Genomic DNA, 19,281 nt, shown 5'->3' with positions numbered 1-19,281 from the left:
AGTTTAAGGATGTTTAGTATTCAAGACCCTTTTTATTCCTTTTCCTTAATGTACCAAAGTCATCTTCATTAGAGCTGTTGATTTCTGCAGATGACTCCTTGTCATCTTCAGAGTCTACAAAGAATTCATCAACACATTGTTCCCCTGGATCACTGCAGCTGTCAGAGATAAAATCTGCATTTTCCGCAATGACAGCTGGATCGTCTTCCTCAAAGCGCTGACATTTATCATTGTCTCTATTGGAAATGGAGACCTCCTTTGGAGCAACAAAGTTGACTTGGGAAGAATTATTAGACTCTTCATTTAAGTTTGCAATAATTTCCTCCACCAAACATTCTGTGAAAAGAGGAGTTTCATCATCTGCAAACTCCATGCTCTCTGCTATCTCTTCAGCTGAAGGTTGGGTCAGTAACGTACGATCGACAAAAATAGTGTCATGTTTCCGCCTTTGGTCCGCTTCATTAAAAATAGGATATGTCTCATCTGGGTATCCTGCAGAAGAAAGAATTCAAAAATGTTTCATGATGTCTGCCATATTCTAGACACCTTTAAGAATAGTTTTCTATATAATACTTTTTGCTACCTTTTGTCTCTATAACAGACTTCTTTATTCAATTACTCCTTCCCCCTCACCACCTGCACTGTCAATTAACCCATCTCTCTTAACCTCACCTTACTTTTGTATTCATGAACTTCACACATTCTTAAATACTCTCTCCCCCTTGCACCTCATCCCCAAAACAGTCTTATTACTGCAAATCTGCATCTCATCTCATGTCACTCTGCCTTTTGCTCATACTAGCTGCTGGTGACATCTCCCCTAATTCTGGTCCCCCACAACTTCCTAGACTTAAACACCTGTCTCTCTCCTTTTGACACAGTATCCTCTGTGGCACTGTCACATGGGCATCTCCACTTCAGCCACACTCCTAGATCTGATAATAGACAAGGAGGTAGTGTTGGTATTTTACTTTCCTCTTGTTGCACCTTTCAACAAATACAGCCCTTCTCTTCCATCATATTTTCTTCATTTTAAACACACATGATTAGCTTATTCTCTCCCCTCTCTATATGTGTTGCAGTCATGTACTGCCCCCCTGGCTCCTCAACTCAATTTCTAGATCGCTTTGCTTCCTGGCTACTTATTTCCTTTCCGCAGATACCCCTGCCCTCATTCTTGGTAACTTCAACCTCCCTGTTGACAATCCCACTGCCTCCACTGCAAAACAACTTCTGCAACTCACTTCCTCTTTCAGCCTTTCACAATTGACTGACTCTCCCACTCACCTCTCGACTCACTATTTCAAATTAAACAAACTTTCCTTTTCCTCTTTCGGACCATTATCTCCCCACTTGAAACATCACATCCCTCCCTACAACTCTCCCTCCTTCTACCCATCACACCAAACTTTACAGAAGTATTAAGTCATTAGATCAGCAACAGCTCGCTAGCTCTCTCAAACCTCTCCTCTCTTCCATCCCCTCCTGCCTTATCTATCTGCCACTATAACTCCACCCTTACATTGGTCCTTAACAATCTGACCCCACCTACCATAGCTTGGAAATTACACACTCATCCTCAGCCCTGGCATACTCCTCTGACACGGTACCTACGCAGATATTCCTGTACTGCTGAGCGACACTAGAGAAAATCTTGGAGTTCAGCTGACTTTCTTCACTACAAGTTTATATTGAACTCTTACTAATCTGCCCTTAATCTTTATAAGCAACATTACTTCTATACTCTTATATCTACTCTTCTTCAAACCCAAAATGTCTATTCTGCACGTTCATTACTCTTCTCCGCCCACCCCCGCCTCCTACTACAACTTCTCTCTCAGCTAAAGATTTTAACAGCCACTTTAATAACAAAATTGACTCTATCAGAAATGAAATCAGCTCTCAACATAATACCAGTCTCCCACCCCCTCACATAGCCATAAAGTTAGCTCTTTTGCCCCTGTTACCGAGGAAGAAGTTTCTGCCGTTAAACTGTCCTCTCACCTCACTATCTGTCCCCTCGACACCATCCACTCACAGTTACTTCCCTCCCACTCTTCTACCCTTACCCCTATACTCACACACATCTTCAACCTCTCCCTCAGCACTGGTATTTTTTCCTCATCTCTAAAACACACACTGGTCACACCTATCCTCAAAAAAAACCTTCACTCGATCTAACCTCCCCATCCAACTACTGACCTATTTCCCTACTCCCTCTTGCCTCAAAACTTCTTGAAAAGCTAGTATATGCATGTCTATCCCATTTCCTTACATTAAACTCTCTCCTTGAGCCAATGCAATCTGGATTTCACCCTCATCACTCAAAAAGAGACAGCGATTGTTAAGGTTACCGACAACCCACTTACAGCAAAATCCAAAGGCCACTTCTCTCTGCTTATCCTCCTTCATCCGTCTGCAGGCTTTGATACTGTTAACCACACTCTTTTGCTCCAAACCCTCTAAACCTTTGGCATTTGTGACACAACTCTCTTGTGGTTCTCTTCCTATCTGTCTAACCGTAACTTTAGTGTAGCTTTCTCTGGGGCATCCTCTGCCCCGTTACCACTTTCTGTTGGAGTACCGCAAGGCTCTGATCATGGTCCCCTTCTCTTCTCAATCTACATGTCATCATTAGGTTCCTTAATAAAGTCCCATGGGTTTCAATATCATTTGTATGGCAATGACACCCAAATCTACCTCTCTGCACCAGAACTATCTTCTTCCTTGCTAACCTGTGTTACTAACTGTCTTTCTCATATCTCATCTTAGATGTCCTCTTACTACCAAAACTGAGCTCCTTATTTTTCCCCCTTCTTCCAAAATTTCCAGACCCCATTTCTCTATAACTGTCGATAACTCCATTATTACCCCTACCCCACATGCCCGATGTCTTGGGGCCACACTTGACTCAGATCTTTCTTTCACTCCTCACATTCAAGCTTTGTCTAAAGTGCACCACTTCCACCTTAAAAACATCTAGACATTTCCTTACACAATACACAACTAAGATTTTAATCCACTCTCTCATCCTTTCCCGCCTCGACTACTGCAACCTCTCTGTTCTCCCTAGCTGCCTCCTAGCTCCTTTACAATCCATAATGAATGCCTCCGCTAGGCTCATCTTCATTACACGTCGCTCTTCATCAGATGCACCTCTCTGCCAATCCCTTCACTGGCTTCCTCTTGCCTCCACGATAAAAGCACAAAATTCTTACTCTGACATTCAAAGCCCTCAACTGCACTGCTCCCCTCTACATTTCAGACCTTGTCTCCAGATACTTTCCCTCCCATCCCCTTTGCTTAGCTTATGACCTCCTCCTCTCCTGTTATCTCCTCACATTCCCGGTTACAGGACTTCTCCAGACTGGCTCCCATCTTTTGGAACTCTCTGCCTCGCTCCACAAGACTCTCCCCTAGTTTTAACATTTTCAAGCACTCCCTAAAGACTCTACTATTCAGGGATGCATACAACCTACACTAAGCTTCCTAACTCCATTGCTATCCCCTTGAACCCCTTTGGCCGACTACGACAGTCCAACTTTTGGCAGGGCTCTAAAATCACAAATACCTGATAATAATAATAATACTGAACAATATTTTAATCACATGCATAACATAATTATAAAAGACCTACAAATAGCATGTACTATTTATTCTTTAAATAATAATCTGTGGAACTATCTTTAGGTATATTTCTTTAGTATTGGTTTCTATAACAAGAGAAGGTGGATGTTGGTGTCCAAAAAGAAAATTTATGCTTACCTGATAAATTTGTTTCTTTATAGACACGATGAGTCCACGGATTTCATCCTTACTTGTGGGATATTCACCTCCTGGTCAGCAGGAGGAGGCAAAGAGCACCACAGCAGAGCTGCTATATATAGCTCCTCCCTTCCCTCCCACTCCAGTCATTCGACCGAAGTTAGGAAGAGAAAGGAAAAGCCAAGGTGCAGAGGTGTCTGAAGTTTACAAAAAGTAATAACCTGTCTCAAAGAACAGGGCGGGCCGTGGACTCATTGTGCCTAAAAAGAAACAAATTTATCAGGTAAGCATACATTTTCTTTTCTTTTTAAAGACACGAGTCCACGGATTTCATCCTTACTTGTGGGATACAATACCAAAGCTAGAGTACACGGATGATAAGGGAGGGACAAGACAGGTAACCTAAACGGAAGGCACCACTGCTTGAAGAACCTTTCTCCCCAAAACAGCCTCAGCCGAAGCAAAGGTATCAAATTTGTAAAATTTAGAAAAAGTGTGAAGAGAAGACCAAGTTGCAGTCTTGCAAATCTGTTCTACAGAAGCTTCATTTTTGAATGCCCATGAGGAAGAAACAGCCCTAGTAGAATGAGCCACAACTCTTTCAGGAGGCTGCTGTCCAGCAGTCTCATATGCAAAATGGATGATACTCTTCAACCAAAAAAGAAATAGAGGTAGCCGTAGGTTTATGACCCTCACGTTTTCCAGAAAAAATGACAAATAGGAAAGACGATTATCGAAAGTCCTTAATTGCTTGTTAATAAAATTTTAAAGCACAGACTATGTCCAAATTGTGCAGAAGACGTTCCTTCTTATAAGAAGGATTAGGGCACAAGGAAGGAACTACAATTTCCTGATTAATGTTCTTGTCTGAAAACAACCTTAGGAAGAAACCAGTTTAGTACGTAAAACCACCTTATCCGAATGAAAAATAAGGTTAGGTGAATTATATTGTAATGCCGAAAGCTCAGACATCAACTCTTGCTTACAAGGCGCCTTAGCTATCCACTAGGCCACAATTGAATATATCTCTTCGAGCAGAAGAAATGACAACAAGAAATAAAACTTTCCAAGATAACAACTTAATATCTATGGAATGCCTAGGTTCAATCGGAACCCCTTGAAGAACTTTAAGAACTAAATTCAAACGCCATGGAGGAGCAATTGGTTTAAACACAGACCTGATTCTAATCAAAGCCTGACAAAAAGATTAAATATCTGGTACATCTGTCAGACGCTTGTGCAACAATATAGATAAGGCAGAGATCTGACCCTTTAGGGAACTCGCTGATAAACCCTTCTCCAATCCTTCTTGGAGAAAAGACAAAATTCTGGAAATCCTAACTCTACTCCATGAGTAGCCCTTGGATTCACACAAATAAAGATATTTGCGCCATATCTTATTGTAAATCTTCCTAGTTACAGGCTTATGCGCCTGAATTAAGGTATCTATGACCGAATCAGAATAAACCCTGCTTGGATAAAATTAAGCGTGCAATCTTCAAGCAGTTAGTTGCAGATAAACTAAACGAGATTCGGGTGAAGGAAGGGTCTCTGAATGAGAAGGTCTTTCCTCAATGGAATCTTCCAAGGTGACAGGGATGACATGTCCACCAGATCGGCATACCAAATCCTGCGAGGCCACGCATGAGCGATGAGGATCACTGATGCCTTCTCCTGTTTGATTCGAGCAATAACCCGGGAAAGAAATGCAAACAGGGGAAATAGATATGCTAGGCTGAAGGGCCAAGGAACTGCCAAGGCATCTATCAGCTCGGCCTGGGGACCCTGGACTTGGATCCGTATCTCGGAAACTTGGCATTCTGATGAGATGCCATGAGATCCAACTCCGCTCTACCCCATTTGAGAATCAGGTTGGAGAATACTTCCGGATGGAGTTCCTACTCTCCTGGATGAAAAGTTTGCCTGCTCAGAAAATCCGCCTCCCAATGTTTACCCCTGGGATGTGGATCGCTGACAGATGGCAAGAATGGGCCTCCGCCCACTGGATTATCTTGGCTATCTCAGTCATCGCTAAGGAACTCCTTGTTCCTCCCTGATGAGTGATGTAAGCCACCGTCGTTATGTTGTCCAACTGGAATCTGATGAATTGGGCCGTAGCCAACTGAGGCCAGGCCTGAAGCGCAGTGAAGATCGCCCTCAGCTCTAGAATGTTGAAGGGAAGGAGAGACTCTGCCTGAATCCATACTCCCTGAGTCTTTAAAGAGCCCCAGACTGCTCCCCATCTTAAAGGCTGGTGTCCGTTGTCCCAATCACCCATGAAGGTCTGCAAAAGCATTTCCCCTGGGATAGATGATTCAGAGACAACCACCATTGAAGAGAGTCCCTTTTCTCCTGAACTAGGGTTATTCGAGGAGACAAATCTGTATAATCTCCATTCCACTGCCTGAGCATGCTTAGCTGCAGAGGCCTGAGGTGAAACCAAGCAAACGGTATGATGTCCATTGTCGCCACCATCAATCCAATTACCTCCATGCACTGAGCCACTGACGGCTGAGGAGTGGACTGAAGGGCTCAACATGTATTCAGGGTCTTTGACTTTCTGACCTCTGTCAGAAAAATTCTCATGGATATAGAGTCGATTAGAGTTCCCAAGAAGGGTACCCTTGTCTTCGGAATAAAATAACTATTTTCCAGATTTACCTTCCACCCATGAGTTCTCAGGATGGATAGCACAATGTCGGTATGGGACCTTGTTTGCTGACAAGATGACGCCTGGATTAGAATATCATCCAGATAAGGCACCACCGCAATGCCCCGTGGTCTTAGAACCGCCAGCAGAGACCCCAGAACCTTTGTGGAAATCTGGGTGCCGTGGCCAGACTGAAAGGAAGAGCCAGGAACTGAAAGTGTTTGTCCAGAAAAGCAAACCTCAGGAACTTGTGATGATCTCTGTGGATAGGAACAGGAAGATATGCATCCTTTAGATCCACTGTCGTCATAAGTTGACCATCCTGGATCACTGTAAGGATGGTACAAATAGTTTCCATCCTGAAAGATGGAACTCTGAGAAACTTGTTTAGACTCTTGAGGTCTAAGATAGGTCTGAAGGTTCCTACCCTTTTTGGAAACTGCAAACAGATTTGAATAAAAACCCTGCCCCTGTTCCTGTATTGGAACAGGACAAATTACTCCCAAGGAAGAGAAGTTTCTTGCACCATATAAGAACACCTCTGTTTTTATCTGGTCTGCAGAGAATCTTGAAAGCAGAAACCTGTCCACTTTGAATCCCTGAAACACTATTTTCCATTGTCCAGGGATTCTGCACATCTCGAACCCAGGCTGAATGAAAACTGAAAGTTTGCCCCCTACAAAATCCGATCCCGGATTGGGGATATGTTCTTCATCCTTGATTCAACAGCAGGTTAATTGGATCCTTATGCTTTTTTTTATTTATTTTTTTATTTCAAAAGAGATCATCTCCATCAAGTCAGTTTCCAACAAGGAAATGAATCGTTAAAAAATTTAGACTTAGAGCATACATCTGTATGACAAGGCTCTAATCATAAGGCTCAATGAGCAGGGACAGAGAAACCTGAAAGCTACGCTCCCATTTTGATAACTTCAAGGCAAGAATTTGAAATAAAGGAATTAGCCAATTGAAAATCTTTATCCTATCCTGGATTATGTTCAGGGGAGTTTCTGACTTAATAGTGTCAGACAACGCATCAAACCAAAAAGCCACCGCACTAATGACGGTAGTAAAGTACACCGTTAGATGCCATTTAGGCCCTGGTGTACATCCCTTTTCCAATTTTTGTCAATATAACCTTTGAAGAATCCAACTATTCTCTAAGGAAATAGTAGCTCTCTTAGCTAAGCTGGAAACTACTCCTTAAATACAATTCCTACAAATAAATACAATTAAATAAACTAACTAAAGTACAAAAAATAAAAAAGAACTAAGTTACAAAAATTAAAAAATTATTTACAAACATTAGAAAAAAATTACAACAATTTTAAACTAATTACACCTACTCTAAGCCCCCTAATAAAATAACAAAGACCCCCAAAATAAAAAAAATGCCCTACCCTATTCTAAATTACAAAAGTTCAAAGCTCTTTTACCTTACCAGCCCTTAAAAGGGCCCTTTGCGTCCCTTAAAGGAACCTTCATTCTTCAGTTGGACGTCGGAAGAAGAGGATCGGTCCGCGCTGGAGGTCTTCAAGATGGAGCCGTTCCTCATCGGATGAAGATAGAAGATGCCGCTTGGATCAAGATGGTTGCCGGTCCGGATGTCCTATTCTGCCCGGATAGGATGAAGATTTCTTCCCGAAGATGGACTTCTTCATTTGCCGGTTGGATCCAGACTTCAGCCGGAGGATGGACGTCACTCTTCAGCCCCCGCTTGGGCTTGGAGGAAGATTTCAGAGGCTCTTCTGGACAGATCGAGACCCGGTGTGAAGACAAGGTAGGGAGATCTTCAGGGGCTTAGTGTTAGTTTTATTTAAGGGGGGTTTGGGTTAGATTAGGGGTATGTGGGTGGTAATGTTGGGGGGGGGTATTGTATGTTTTTTTTTTACAGGCAAAAGAGCTGAATTATTTGGGGCATGCCCCGAAAAGGGCCCTTTTCAGGGCTGGTAAGGTAAAAGAGCTTTTCTATTTTTATTTTAGAATAGGGTAAGGCATTTTTTTATTTTGGGGGGCTTTGTTATTTTATTAGGGGGCTTAGAGTAGGTGTAATTAGTTTAAAATTGTTGTAATATTTTTCTAATGTTTGTAAATATTTTTTTATTTTTTGTAACTTAGTTCTTTTTTATTTTTTGTACTTTAGTTAGTTTATTTCATTGTATTTATTTGTAGGTATTTTATTTTATTTATTCATAGTGTAGTGTTAGGTTTAATTGTAGGTATTGTATTTAATTAATTTATTGATAGTGTAGTGTTAGATTTAATTGTAGATAATTGAAGGTATTGTATTTAATTAATGTAATGATAGTGTAGTGTTAGGTTTAATTGTAACTTAGGTTAGGATTAATTTTACAGGTAATTTTGTAATTATTTTAACTATTTTAGCTATTAAATAGTTATTAACTATTTAATAGCTATTGTACCTGTTTAAAATAATTACAAAGTTGCCTGTAAAATAAATATTAATCCTAAAATAGGTACAATATAATTATAATTTATATTGTAGCTATATTAGGATTTATTTTACAGGTAAGTATTTAGCTTTAAATAGGAATAATTTATATAATAAGAGTTAATTTATTTTGTTAGATTTAAATTATATTTAACTTAGGGGGGTGTTAGTGTTAGGGTTAGACTTAGCTTTAGGGGTTAATCCATTTATTAGAGTAGCGGTGAGCTCCGGTCAGCAGATTAGGGGTTAATACTTGAAGTTAGCTGTCGGTGATGTTAGGGAGGGCAGATTAGGGGTTAATACTATTTATTATAGGGTTATTGAGGCGGGAGTGAGGCGGATTAGGGGTTAATACATTTATTATACTAGCGGTGAGCTCCGGTCGGCAGATTAGGGGTTAATTATTGTAGGTAGCTGGCGGCGACGTTGTGGGGGGCAGATTAGGGGTTAATAAATAAAATATATAGGGGTCGGCGGTGTTAGGGGCAGCAGATTAGGGGTACATAGGGATAACGTAAGTGGCGGTGGTGTACGGAGCAGCAGATTAGGGGTTAAAAAATTTAAATATAGTGGCGGCGATGTGGGGGGACCTCGGTTTAGGTGTGCATAGGTAGTTTATGGGTGTTAGTGTACTTTAGAGCACAGTAGTTAAGAGCTTTATAAACCGGCGTTAGCCCAGAAAGCTCTTAACTACTGACCTTTTTCTGCGGCTGGAGTTTTGTCGTTAGATTTCTAACGCTCACTTCAGCCAAGACTCTAAATACCAGCGTTAGAAAGATCCCATTGAAAAGATAGGATACGCAATTGACGTAAGGGGATCTGCGGTATGGAAAAGTTGCGGCTGGAAAGTGAGCGTTAGACCCTTTAATGACTGGCTCCAAATACCAGAGGGCGGTAAAAACCAGCGTTAGGAGCCTCTAACGCTGGTTTTGACGGCTACCGCCCAACTCTAAATGTAGCCGATAGAATGCATGATATGCAAAGAAAAAACTCCGGGTGGAGTATGAGAGGAAGCGCAGGGCACTGCACGTGTGCCCTAACATTTTGTGAACACTATAGGTTTGTGGCATAAGTGTTCATTGTCAACATACTCCCAAATAGCAAACGCCTTAAAAGGAGAAGGTTCAGAAAAAAAAGAGTGTAATTTTTAAATAAAAATTGACACAAAAAAACGGTACTGTCACTTTAAATTTTTTAAAAGCAACTTCTTATTTCCGCCTTGCTGTTAATAGACAGCCTCCGATGAGCCTCCGATGAAGCGCATCTACGCATGCGCGAAACGCGTCAGGCGTTCCTAACTGTGACCCTACATACTTGTTACTGTTTGGTCTGAAAATAAACTTGTGATTTCCAGCATTCCCACTTTGAGCAAGCGTACCTTCTTTCTTGCCTGTTAATAGACATCGCTATGTACATAAAAACAACCATGTCTTGTGCAACAATTCCATATGAAAATTGCATGGAACCGCAGAGCACTGCAAGTGGCCAGAAAAAATATTTTGGGACACTATATGAGAAATTTGTAGCATGTATTGACCAGTGTCAATGGACTCCTAAACACCAATCACTTTAGAAGGAGTATTTATAATACAAATTGACACAAGAAAGATGTTACTGTCTCTTTAAATTTTTAAAGTAACCATATCTTTTGTGTGCTTCTGTTCCATCCTAAGTCACAAAGGATGAATTGAACAAAATAACCAAAATTATTTTAATAAAATAACAGATAAAAAGAAACGTTACTGTCTCTTTAAATCTTAAAAACAACATTATTTTTGCGTTCTTTTCACAGTAAATTTCAAACTGTGACCTTTCCATTATGCGTGCAGGATTGAAAATAAAATAGTAAGCAAACATTTGCAGGACCTACTGAACCTTAGCTATTGTACTGAGGTGCCCATCTTTCCAATTTATAAATGCTAAAAAAAAAATCAGAAAGTGCAATTTTAAACCGTTTAACATTTTTAAACGTAACATAGCAGCATTGGAGAAAGCATCAAGGAGAGTTAGAATACAGCCACACAGTTTGCCACTGATAGGTTGCACAGGTGAAAGCTGTGCTGAAGCGAGTCTGATTGCTAAGGGTTACGGAGATGAAAGGGACGTCTAGTCTACAAGAATAGCAGTGTTTACTGCGATACTTGGATCTAATATCCCTTGTATGGTATCGTTTATTATACCCTATGGAGAGGTGAGGAATTTACATTTTGTGGACTAAGTCGAGCTGTTTGAATAACCCTTTCACCGGGAGCAGCTGATCACACCAACAGTCTAGGTGCCGGGGATTGCATAGGCTGAGAGCGGTCAGAAGGAGGCGGGCTTAGTACACGTCAGACGCCGGAATGAAGCAAGCGGCATAGTTGTGTACAAATGATGTGAACAACACCCACGGTACCTCAGTAAGTAGCACTCTGTAGTAGGGGCTATTGGAACATATTTTACATACCATCTGCACTTAGATGCGTGTTTTGCGCTCTTCTGTTTTCTTGTTTTTTGCCTAGTGAATTTGCCTAAAGAGTCTGTGATGGGACTGTCGTAGAGGAGCAGCATATATCAAGTTAACCCTTGAACCTAAACTAAGAAACTGTCTGGTATTGATAAAGGACATTTTTTGTACTTGGACTATTTTACATACCATACTTTGAAGGTATTTTATTGTGTACATCTGTTCAAGTGCTACATCTAGACTTATTACATTATTCTGAGAAGTTATGAGATTGATTTAGGATTTCTAGCGCACCTGTTTGTTCTTTTTTCTTTGCTTTATGGAAAAACGATTCAGTTAGTTCTGATACCGTATATCACAGTGCTAACAGCATCTGCATGAGCAATAGACAACACTAAATAGCAGTGTGAAAAGCTCTGCCCTCCGGTTATCGTAATGGAGGTGTACAGCAATCCCACAAGGCCTCGACATAGCTCCGCCCCTCGTGGGCGTGACAGTGCTCCATCTCCCGGCACCCTGATTGACGTGCCCTGAGATAGAACAAATGAGCCAAAAAACGGCGCAAAAGCAACTCCGTCCATCGTGGGCGTCACAGTGCTCAATCTCCCGGTCGCCATTAAGATCTAGACTAACAATATAAATTAAGTAAATTGGAGCAGAGTATGCTACCGCATGTCAGGTAGCACAAGCGCCCAAAAGAGTGACCCAAAATACTGCTTTCAGAGACTTGTTATTATAAAGTCCCAAGAAATTTGTCCTGAGTATAATTTCATGGTCATTGACCCTCTTTAGCCTGCCAAAGCAACTGTGCTGTCATAGGATCCCCTCCCCTATATAAGTTTAGGAGGATAACGTCCTAATACAAGAGATCTATGTCATCAAGTGGCCCACTTCCTCTGAGGTTCCCAGACCCAGAACAAAAAGTTGGCACTTACCTTTAAAATCTGCCGGACAGCAGGGCAGCTCAGCAGGTTTAGGAGGTCCTCTCCCTCCCATAGCCCTGTGGAAAATCAGAAGCCTGAGTTAACTATGCTTAGGCTGTCATGAGAAGGGCAGCATAAATGTATAGGAGGCGCAGTGAGAATTATGTCCCACCAGTTCCTATTGCTCTAAAGCCACCAATAGCTATACTATAGAAACTGATATGGACTAGGCTACACCCTAGAACAAAGTAGCACTCTCTGGCACTACTTTAAAAAAAATAAACTCTTGATTGAAGAATCTAATCTAACACCTCACTTTAACTCTTCCTATCACTAACGTAGGCAAAGAGAATGATTGGAGTGGGAGGGTAGGGAGGAGCTATATATAGCAGCTCTGGTGTGGTGCTCTTTGCCTCCTCCTGCTGACCAGGAGGTGAATATCCCACAAGTAAGGATGAAATCCGTGGACTCATCGTGTCTTTAACTTCCTATACTTTCTTCATTCTTTCCATTCCATTGTTCTTATATGTGCCCCGTTACCCACTACTTTGTAATTTGTTTTAACCAGGGTTTTCTTTGTATGTATCTTCTACAATGTTGTACAATTTGTCTTTGAAGCTATAAAATAAATTGTTTTGTTTGTTTTAAAAAAAAAAAACAGGGCCAGCAGGAAGGTTGTTCAAAGAGAACACACTTGATGAAGAAATCTTTGAGATTTGACAAGCGCTATGTGCTACTTAAAGGGAGATGATACTCTAAAAGAAATAACTCAAAACAAAAAACTTTCTGTACTGAATAAAATAACCTTTCTGTGGGAGTTGTCCTCAGTGGCAGACTATAGGTCACCTAGCAAGGGCTGTGGGGGCACACACATGCCTATCACTTATCCAACCCCTTGTTGAGAAATAGAAATGCAGGTTTCTATTTCACGTTAATCTGAAACTGACCACTCAAACATGGTCACTAGGATTTGCTGCTAGTGTGTGCATCATTAGTGGACTTGCCAGTAGTTAAAGGACGCATGGTTGGGTGGAACATTAGTGTGGGTGTTATGAAGGGGGTTTGCACACGTTTTTACCAGGCTCCCCCAATGATCACCGCCTGGGTGTGATTACCGCCTGGGTGCTATCCTCATTGAGATTAAATAGAACTGTATTGATGAAGGAGGGCACTCACAGGACTTTTTTGAATCAAATAGTAGTGTAAATTTATTTCCAAATGCATTACAACATTAAATAGAATGTCGATGTTTCAACCCCATTACAGGCCTTCTTCAAGACAAATTTGATTGGTGCAATGCAGCATGCATCCACTCATGACGGCGTCTATGCCGAACTCCCAACAGAGCAGCGATATCGCTATTTGATTAAAAAAAGTCCTGTGAGTGCCCTCCTTCATCAATATATATATATATATATATATATATATACATACACTTATATTTTTAATTTAGTGTCCCTTTAACCAGAGCAGTATGGTTAACTAAGACATTATATCCCACAATCTCTTACCCGTCCTGCATAGTCATAAGTAGACAGGTGAATTTGTTTAGATAGAAATACAATTTTTTTAATGAAACACAGATATTTGTGTTGTTTTCATGAAACGAATATCTGAATGAATGCACCACAAAATGTAAAGAAAAGAAGAAAAAATACTGACAAAATTCATAAGTTTTAATTTTTTTCCTTTAAATTACCATAGCGGTTAAAAATACTCACCCCTTGCATTCTGTAGAGCCGTACTAATCCTGACCCTTCTTCACAGAGCCTCATGTCGTGTTAATGGTAGGCTTAGCGCAGCAGATCCCAGGGACTGTACTAAAGGCGAAAGTCCTTTAGTACAGGCCCTGGGATCCACAAGACTAAGTGGCTGATTATCTAAACTTCCCCAGATCACACGTGGTTCCTAACACCAACCCTTGAAGGGGAAGCCCTGGTGAAATTATCTTAAAAAAAGGGGCAGTCCCTGCGAGTGATGAAATGTCACCTTTTAAAATTTATATAGCTCGCTGGAAAGGAAAACTTCGCTGTGTAGGGCAAAATTAGCCATGAGCAGGGGGCGCACTTTAAAAATGAAATCCTGCAGCTAATATAAATCACATTACGCTGCTTTCTGCGTAAAGCATCTTACAATCGCCTATAGTTTCATATGCATATGGTCAACAGTTTTGTTATGATTTTTTATTCATCTTAACAATACAATTTTTCCTGTGTATTTTTCCTGTAAATGGTTAAATTATTTGTTTTGTATGATTTTCAAATTACAAATTTAATTGTGCACTATCATAATGTATGTATCTCCTTACCATATGACAAAGCAGTATACGCTCCTTAGAGAGACGTCCTGTTTTCAGGGTAAAAAGTGGCTTTATAGATTTCCACCAGGGTTATAGAAGGACTGGCGAGCATTCTTAAAGGGACAGTGTACACTAGATTTTTCTTCGCATAAATGTTTTGTAGATGATCCATTTATATAGCCCATCTGGGAGTGTTTTTTGTAACAATGCATAGTTTTGCCTATTTTTTTAATAACAGTGTGCTGATTTTAAGACTCCCAACCAAGATCCAAAGTATCAGATATAGACCCAAGTCTAGAGACTCCTGTTCACTCCTGTTTGTGTAATGGGTCTTTTAATATGCTGAGGAGGGGGGTATAGTCTTACTGAATTCTCAGCACCTTTCAGAGGGTGTCCCAGACTAATCTCATCAGCAGTGCTAAACTAGGAACTTTTAAGTAGGTTTTTAAAAGGTTTTATACTTAAATTCTAGATCAGTATCTGTGCATATTTTTCTTTATAGTAGTGTCTATTACATGCAGTTATATAATAATTGGTGTATACTGTCCCTTAAATAAGAGACATTATACACTAGATTTTTCTTTGCATAAATGTTTTGTAGATGATCCATTTATACAGCCTATCTGGGAGTGTTAAGACTATTACAAATCAAATGATGCTGTTTTCAGTGCATTGTACCTTAAAATCGCTGTTATTTTCATATGCATACGTTTTCCTTTCAGAGTAATTAGTGTTTTGAGTATTTTGATAAAACCTTGGTACTTTTTAACTTGCGAGAAAAAACAGTGAGATCTGTAGGGAGAAAATATTTATAGAATTACACTGGGATTTGAGAGACAATTTCACATATGCCCGTGGAGTGCCCATGTCCAGCTCATTTTATGAAAAAAAAAACAATTACAGTATTGATCTCTATGCATTTTTTACACATCCAGTGTACTTAAATCACTATTCATACTATGCATATTTAATAAGATTTTTTTCCAGTGTAATTTAAAAACAAATGTTATGTTTTTAATAAAATACGATTTTTGGTGAAGAATTTTGTATACGATTTTTGAGGCTCCTTAACAATACAATTTTTACCGCTTATTTTTGAGTGAATGGTTCAATTATTAGTTTTTATAATTTTACATTGCGATTTTCATTGTGCATTTTGTAATGTATGCATCTCCTTCCCATACGAAAATGCTGTATAAGCTCCTTAGCAAGACACCCTGTTTTCAGGGTAAAAAAAGTGGCTTTAGATAGTTCCACCAGGGAAATAGAAGGACTGGTGAGCATTCTTATAGAATCTTACCAACCCAGAGAGCTTTTTAGTATTGGGCTCCAAGTTCCACTTGCATTCGTTTGTCACTAATAGTACTGGTGTCTTCATAACCCTGCATTTAAAATGGGATTGCACAATAGTAATTTCCAAAGGAACCTATTGCAAGCTGTTTCCATCCTCACTACTGCTAAACCATCTGAATGTCTTTTGTATCTTGGCACAATTGCTCAATTGCTATACACATTGCTTTACATTTAATCTTTGACAAGCAAAGTTTGTTTGTAACACTATTTAGTTTTATTGTTTGCAAATGCACCGCATCCAGTTTGGTGTGATCTTAAAACAAGATGGAAACTACTGGTTTCTTTTAATAGGAATTATCATATCTTCTTACACTGAATTTTAACAGTACTGAAACTGTAAAGCTTGAACTCACTCTCTTGTAACATGCTATCTTCATAGAGGATGTTCAAACGAGATCACCCCTTTGTGACAGTGTTTTTATAGGGGATGCGCTTTCAAGCACACTAAGTCCAAACACCTTTAAGAGAGTACATTTTTCAGTGCTTGTGTCTACATTATTGAGCTCCTAAATGGGATTGCGCCTTTGTAAACATGAGGTTAACAACCTCACAAATGTAAACAAGTATTTCCCTTAAACAGTGAACAAAGGGCCTCATTCAATAGTCATTTACAGCAACTTTAAGACATGTGAAAGGGCTATTGCATCTGTCAGTGTGGTGATCAGTTTCTAACTCCCAGTTTCTATCTAGAAAACCAGGTACTTAAAGGGATATGAAACTCAAACGTCTTCTTTCATGATTCAGATAGAGCGTACAATTTTAAGGAGCCGGCCCATTTCTGGAGCACTATATGGCAGCAGTTTTGCAAGAATGTTATCTATTTACAAGACCACTAGAGGGCAGCACTATTTCCTGCCATGTAGTGCACCAAATGGCCACCTAGGTATCTCTTCAACACAGAATATCATGGGAACAAAGCACATTTGATAATAGAAGTAAATAGAAGTAAATTGTATGTTCTGTATGAGATCTGGCTCCAAATGACGAGGCTTAATGTCATCCCTGGCGTCTCTGGCACATAATGAGGTGTCACGTGGGTTATGTGTGAAGTCTAGCCGTACGTTTCCCCGCATACTGACGGCTTTTTCTAGTAATGATGTGCGCATGTCTATGCACCTTTATTCAATAGAAGTAAATTGGAAAATGAATTAAAATGTTATGCTCTATTTGAATTATGAGAGAAGCATTGTGCGTTTCATATCCCTTTAATGACAAGAAGACTTTGCTTATAACGGATGAGCAAGAGCTCAGTTGTACCTTCCCAGTCCTCCATATATGGAGCTTCCTCCGCTTCCTGTTCAGGACTCATCCCATCCAGAAGCTTTCCCTCCTTCATGACTCTAGTAATGTCTTTTAATCTCCGCAGGAGCTGCTGTTCCTCATCGTTACTCACATTATTCTCAACTCTGTATAAAAATAAATTAAATTTTTTTTATATAAATAATATAAAACAACGTTTAATATTTAAGAGAATATTCCAAATGTTTTCTAATTCATATAGTAGAAAGACAATATAAATAATTCTCAGAAATGTCAGTAGTAATGCTGATATCACAAAATGTATCAACACTGCTATTAACAAACAGACTTCCAGAGTTTAGTGGCCACAACTGCGTTAGGATTGTTTTATTTCTTATAATGCACAGTCCCTGAAAGTTATATTGACTGAACAGAGTCTTAATTTAAATTCTAATCTTTTTTACATCAAAATTTAAACTAAACCAATGATCACACGAAAAAAAACCCCATTAAAACCACTGAACATGTTTTTTTGAATTTTTGCTAAAAATGTATTTTATTGGAACATTTAATAATTAATGTGGCCTCTTTGGGCCAGCTAATATATGTACAACTACTAATCTTATTTCTAAATAATTTTACATATATTTTACCTTCAGTTCCAAAATAAAGACTTGAGATACTAGCAAGCATAGGATTGGAATAAAATATAGTATTTATTTTCATGTTGTGCCCAAAAGATAGTGATTTATTGCTTTCATTAAATTAAACTGTACCTCTCACAGTTTGGTCCCAAGCGGGAGATAATTTTCTCCATGGCTTCTTCTGTTTCCTTAAGTTTATCTTGTAGTTGGCTAAGCTCGTAGTCGGCTTTAAAAAAAATAAAAAAATCCATGATAAATACTGGATAATCTTTTGGAAAATATAAAACCAATTTATCATGGTGTCCCTGTGGTAAAAGTGAAGCTAAACTTCAGTTAATGAAAGCACACAAGATTTATCAAAGGTAAATTGCCCATAGGTTTCAATTAGGATTCATTTTCTACCATAATCTGTAGCAGTTTTGCACACATTCTTACCATTTCCCAAGTCTGATAAATAATATTCTCATTATCAGGTCTAGGATGAGGTCCAAATGAAACATGCGTACTTCACCGGAGAAAAATGTAATAGTCAAAAATGTTATTTTCCAGTTTTAAAGAGGCACTCTACTTCAAAATGTGTATTGTACTGTACTGTATTGCCCAGTTTTGCACAACCAAATGTTGTTGTGCAGAGCTGGGTAATGGGTAGTAAAGGCATTATCAATTTTTTAAAAATAAAAATTTTGGAGTACTGTCCCTTTAACCTTTTCTACCTTTGATCCATTGACCTTGAAAAAAATTACAATTTCTTTTTCTGTAGTTGTACAAAAATATATTAGTTGAGTATTAAAATGTTTTGAATGAATTAACACTTTTTTGCTGCAATTGTTTTCCCAGTAGCCAAACCTTACTCACCACTTGCCTTTTTTGAAGGAATCCCCATGGATGCATTTCAGTGTTGAATAGAAGCATTTTTGTAATATACACGTACTAGCAAAATGCTTCAAATAAAAGCAATAGCCGTTTCAAAAGTATATTTAAGTATGCACCGTGCAGCAACATTTTACACACAGCACATGCTCAGAGAGCCTAAAGTGCTTGTACCATTTGTTAATGACTCAATTTGTTAATTGCTGACATGATACAAGTCCCATTGGTGCTCCGATCAGCAGCAGTATTTAAAATGCTGGTGCACTGAGAATATCTAGCTACGCTTCACGTGCATGAGGACAGAGAGAGAAGAAAGATACAGAAAAGAGAGAGAGAGAAAAAAAAGAGAGAATAAAGAAGAGAGAGAAAAAAAGAGAAAAAAAAGAAGAAGGAGAAAGAGAGAAAAAGAGACATTGGGGCCGATTTATTAAAGGCCGAATGGCCTCTTATGCCCCTTTTTCCGCGCGAGCTTGTGTAATGTTAAATGCCGACAACGTATGCTGTTGGCATTCAGAGATGTCTGGCGGACATTATACGCTACAGCTTATCATGCCTGCCAGACATTGGTAAATCAAACTTGAAGAATAACTGAGATCTCAAGGGATGAGGATAGGCATTTGTCACCTTGTTACTGTATAAG

At 39.4% G+C, this 19,281-nt stretch overlaps 1 protein-coding gene across 1 annotated transcript in view; it reads right to left on the bottom strand.

The window, feature by feature from the left end:
• Positions 1-19,281, bottom strand: part of RIC3 (RIC3 acetylcholine receptor chaperone) — a 61,840-nt gene that overhangs the window by 394 nt on the left and 42,165 nt on the right. The window contains exons 4-6 of the mRNA XM_053688938.1: positions 17,904-17,997; positions 17,146-17,294; positions 1-492 (exon numbers count right to left, since the gene is read on the bottom strand). The exon at positions 1-492 is cut by the window's left edge and continues 394 nt beyond it. Coding sequence (XP_053544913.1) covers positions 14-492; positions 17,146-17,294; positions 17,904-17,997 — 722 coding nt within the window. The 3' untranslated portion in view covers positions 1-13. The remainder of the gene's footprint in view (positions 493-17,145; positions 17,295-17,903; positions 17,998-19,281) is intronic.

The sequence above is a fragment of the Bombina bombina genome, chromosome 7 (genome assembly GCF_027579735.1).
Source record: "Bombina bombina isolate aBomBom1 chromosome 7, aBomBom1.pri, whole genome shotgun sequence".
Classification (NCBI taxonomy): Eukaryota; Metazoa; Chordata; class Amphibia; order Anura; family Bombinatoridae; genus Bombina; species Bombina bombina.
The sequence above is the reverse complement of the archived record's forward strand: the minus strand, read 5'-3'. Positions and strand labels throughout refer to the sequence as shown.